At 36.1% G+C, this 5,204-nt stretch overlaps 1 protein-coding gene across 1 annotated transcript in view; it reads left to right on the forward strand.

Moving 5' to 3' along the window:
* The first annotated feature begins 376 nt into the window (after positions 1 to 376).
* LOC112519909 overlaps positions 377 to 5,204 on the forward strand; it is a 24,019-nt gene continuing 19,191 nt past the window's right edge. The window contains exon 1 of the mRNA XM_025128228.1: positions 377 to 596. Coding sequence (XP_024983996.1) covers positions 395 to 596 — 202 coding nt within the window. The 5' untranslated portion in view covers positions 377 to 394. The remainder of the gene's footprint in view (positions 597 to 5,204) is intronic.

Genomic DNA, 5,204 nt, shown 5'->3' on the forward strand with positions numbered 1-5,204 from the left:
CATCATATACAATATATTATCAAGAGTAACTAGAGTAAACTAACAAATTTTTACTATAACAATGACGTGCATCAAGGCATGAGAAATTGGATTCACAATATATTGTGAAAAACTCTTAATGCAATATGTGAATCATCAAGTGTTTCAAATATTTTTTTTGTTAAAATATGGTGATTAAAAACTGAATGCATCTTGATAGAACATTTGCGGTATATAACTAGTTCTCACAAAATAAGAAATATGTAAGGACGTTTTGGATATAAAATCTAACTATTGAGCAAATAATTGTAATTACTTAAAAGTTAAGGGCCTTTCTTGTAACTTTTGTAACTCATCTTTTAGCTGCAAAAACTGAAACAAAATCAGATCCGTTCCCGGGTTCCTCAACTCCACCATGGCGTTGGCATTCAATATTTCTCAAAATCATCTCTTTTCATATGCTCAGACCACACGATTCCGATCACCCTGCATCAATGGCAGACAACCAAGAAGGTTACGAATCAGCAATTTGAAGAAGGGGTGTTTGAGGTGCAACACTTCGTATCAAGACAAAGATAACTCCCCGAATGCTTGCTCTTTCCATGGCCATGCCAATGGTAAAGTTAAATTTGCAATTCTTCCCTCGTCAATTAAATCTGTTGTCTTTGTTTCTTAATTTTTGTAATATATCAGTCTTCCGTTTCAGTAGGAATGCTCGATGTGGATTTTATTTACAAAGCTAATATGCCCATAACAAACTTTCATAGCTTAATATAAAATACTACTGATTGTACCGGGATATGATTGCTGATGCATAACTAAGGTAAAATTTGCGAGAAGATTGGTAGAGCTAGTTGTTTTGAATATTTTGGAAAGAAGTACTATGTATTGCATAATCCAATTGCACAAATAGTGTTTGACAAAATGTTTCAATGGGCCTTCCTAATCCTTTATATGTTAACTTAGATTTTCGAGACAAAATTGACCTGTTACTAAACAAATTAAACAATAAAAGTGCCCAGATTAGTTATAAGTTGTAGGAGTGGTAATCTTTGCCTTCTGAAACAAGGAACAAGATCATTTGACTGGTAATTAGATGAACGCAGCACAAGAGAACAGCCAGATTGGTGCCGTAAATTGTATGAACGCAGCACAAGGGTTGTTGCGTAGTGGTTGAGGTCCTGGGGGATGTGGTGGAATATCCTATCTGTCAAGGGTTCGATTCCAGGCTAACACAACAATTGTGGCCACTGACTTTATCAGGCTGATATTTTGCAGTCACAATTTGCCGGGATTAGTCCAGATAGCTTGGGACACCCTTCAAAAAATATTGTAAATTTGCTAAAACCTAATGAGTAACTATACTTTTCAAGTCTGCAGGTAAACAAGGTCGTTTGATTAATTCTTAACCAAATTGAAGGATTAATATTACAATTTTATTGCCTGCATTCAAATGTGAAGTTTTATAGCATATAAGAAGGCAATTTATGGAGAGATCCATTCTGAATCCAACAATAATGTACACCTTATAGTGAATCATCAATTTCACATTTTAGGTTATACTAGGATTGAAAGCTGAAAACAGCCAAAATAATGAAACATTTATCCTTCTTGCTGTGTTAGATTAAGATAATTGAGATGGTTTGAAGGAAAATGCTGAAGAACTAGATCCAAGATATCGATACATTCGCTCCTCTCATCTTTTTCTTTTCTGTTTTAGCAGAATTTATCATGTATTTGAAGCCATGAAGGATCCGTAATATTTTCCTTTTTGTCATTGTAAAACCAAAACAAACAATACGTGTGCCAGAAGAATGCCCTCGACCAGATGATATACCTTTATTTAATTGTTGTCTTCAATTTCTAAAAGGTGAAGAAAACTTGTGTTAGATCCAGACATCTTTAGTGTGCATAGAAAGTTAGTCATGGTTTTTAGCATCAGCACACCTGCATTACTGGCCAAAAGAACAATGATCGTCAACTAACATAAACATTTATAATAAAATTTAAAACTAAGGGGCCGTCTACTAAATGCTTACCGGGTAAGCTTTTACTGATATCATGTACCTTACTAATTGAGCATGACAAAGAGCCGAGAATCTTACCCGGTAAGAGGCATGATAAGGACCGAGAGTCTTACCCGTTAAGTGAGGAAACCACTCTTAGCCGGTAAGAGCTTACTAGGTTTAAGACGCTTACCAAAAATCCTTTTTGATAACCGATCATGTTACATGATAAGATAAGTGATGATGATATCTCTTGCTAATAAGCACTTACCCGATAAGCATTTGGTATCGACCCTTAAGAACAATTGCTGAGGACAATAGTTCCATATGGTTCTTTAGCCAATTAAACTGAATATTAGTTTCAATAGACGGTGTTCATACCTTTGAAGTTCAATCCATGTTTTTACATGAGGATCAATCGTTTTCAGCATAATTACAATGGCACAAAAGATTTAGCATCAAAGTGATAATGGATTACATAAAAATAAGCTTCTTATACTCATAAAACAAAACTAGATTCCATCCAAAAGATCTTTGTTGTTCCACTAAATGCACCTCAATCACAGTGTTCTACTGAATACATTAGTCAGAAGTTATTTCATGTCCTCTAAATGCTTGGAGTTTTCATCATTATTAATTTCATCTATTTGGCGACTAACATATCGAGCCAACTTATATCATGCCAGTCTCTTTGGTGTAATGTCTTGGAGGTCATGTATAAAAATCCCGCGTTTTCCTTGTCTATTGAAACAACCCACCACGCACTAAGCAATACTAATAATCAAAAATCATACATCTCCACATATCAAGTACCAATATTATACAAACCTTCCAGGTTTATTTACATATGACAAATTAACAGTATGGGTTAACAAAAATTTTGTCATAATAGAACTTTCTTCCAAATATTTCTTCTTTACATCTTTCCCTTGCCTTTATCTTGAGATGATGGATGACCTGCAAAATAGTTTAGTACAATAATTGAGGGTTAGACCAAAAGGTCTAGTGAGCCAATTACCCTCTTATAAACAAAATTTACTGCAAATCCCAAGATAGATCAAACCTGAACGTTAATGTAAAATTTATATCTTGGTTATCCTACCAATCCATCTATCGCGGCTACATAGCCAATCCATCTATCGCGGTTACACCGCCATGTCATCTAATAGTAGTCAACCAGGTAATATTTAATTATTGAAGAGATTATGGTATCATTTTGTCCTATCCGAATAACACTATGTCTGGAGAGGAGGTTACCGGACAATACCTACTCTTATCCTAACAACACTCTGTCCGATGAAGGGATTATCGGACAACACTATGTCCGGAGAAGTGGTTTATCGGACAACACTTGGTATCCGGACAACCTTGATCGGTGAAGGGTCCTATCCGGACAAGCTTTGATCAGTGAGGGGTCCTATCCGGACAATACATATTCGGTGAAGCGTCCTTACCGGCTGACCTTGTGTGCGATGAAGTAGTCTCATTGGTCACTGCCTTATCCTATGAGAGTTGTTCTTGGGAGGTTTAATGGCCAATGAAGCATACAGTAGTAGTAATATAATTTACATTCCAACCAAACATATGGTAAAAATCTTATCAAAATATACAGTGAAGATATAACAACCAGATATATCCAAAGCAATAGGGAACTCACCTTTGCCTTAAAACACAACTTTGAAATCTGCTTTTGCTTCTATGGTCTCCCAATTTTACCTAGAATAATATGAAAAGTAGGATGAAATTGTGTGAAACCTTTTCCTGCCCACACATTCTTACTATTTATAGTAAGTACACAAGCCGACTCTATTGGGGGGGGTGCCTACCATGCATCCTCCCATTCAATTTTTATTATATTCACATATATATATATATATATATATATATATATATACTCAAATTTAAGTCAAGAAAAGAACCATAAACTGATTCCTCTCTAACCCTTGAATGCCAAAAACTAATCCCAAACTTTCCATTACCAAACTACTTTAATACCCGATCAACTATATTTGGAAACAGAATATTACAATATCCTCTCCTTAGAAGAATTCCGTCCTGGAATTCCACTAAGTAAACAAATGAGGATATTTTATCCGCATCTTTGACTCGAGTTCCCAGGTGGCTTCGGGCCCCTTGTGATAACGCCATTGAACAATTTCTTTATTCCTCAACGCTTTTATTTTGAAGTCAGTAATGGTTTCATGGGTTTCTTCAAAACATAACTTCTCGTCAATCTTAATATCCGGTAGAGGCACAACTACTTTGGGGTTTGTGAGACACTTCCTTAAATATGAGACATGAAAGGTATTATGAATACCACTTAACTCTACATTATGTTCTAGTTTATACGCCACTTCCCCAATTCGCTCAAGGATAGGAAATGGTCCAATATACCTTGGGCTCAACTTGCCCTTGTTTCCAAAACGAACCACTCCTTTCCAAGGTGATACTTTCAGCATCACATCATCACCACTTGAAATTCAATCGGCTTTCGACGTTTATCAGCATAACTTTTCTGACGATCTTCGGCTACTTTCATCTGTTCCCGAATCTGACTAATTTTATCTACGGTCTGTTGAACTATTTCAGGTCCAACCAACTGTTTCTCACCAACCTCGTTCCAACACAGCGATGTTCAACATTTTCGTCCATATAATACCTCAAAAGGTGCTGCTTGGATACTCGAGTGATATCTGTTATTGTAGGCGAATTCAATTAAAGATAAATGATTATCCCACAATTCTCCAAAATCAATAACGCAGGCTCGAAGCATATCTTCAAGTGTCTGGATTGTTCATTCACTTTGTCCATCCGTCTGTGGATGATAAGCGGTACTTAACTTGATCTGTGAACCCATTTCTCTTTGAAAACATTTCCAGAACATAGAAGTAAACCAATTGTCTCGATCAGAAATTATTGATAACGGAACACCGTGACGTGTTACCACTTCATCAATATATAATTTTGCCAACCGATCCATTGAATATGATTATTTCATTGGTAAGAAATGAGCAGGCTTAGATAATCGATCCACAATAACCTATATGTTGGAATGTAGGCTTCGGCCTACTAAGTTAGACAAAAGGGAGGAGGCATAAAGTAAGGAGCCGGCCCTAGCCCAAAAAGGAGCGGGCCCTAGTCTCTACCCTAGTTTCCTTGATTAGGAGATAACCCTAATTATGTTTGTCTATATATATTAATCTCATTGTACTTGTAAAC

This window comes from Cynara cardunculus (genome assembly GCF_001531365.2).
Source record: "Cynara cardunculus var. scolymus isolate 2C chromosome LG 10, CcrdV1, whole genome shotgun sequence".
In the NCBI taxonomy this organism is placed as follows: domain Eukaryota; kingdom Viridiplantae; phylum Streptophyta; class Magnoliopsida; order Asterales; family Asteraceae; genus Cynara; species Cynara cardunculus.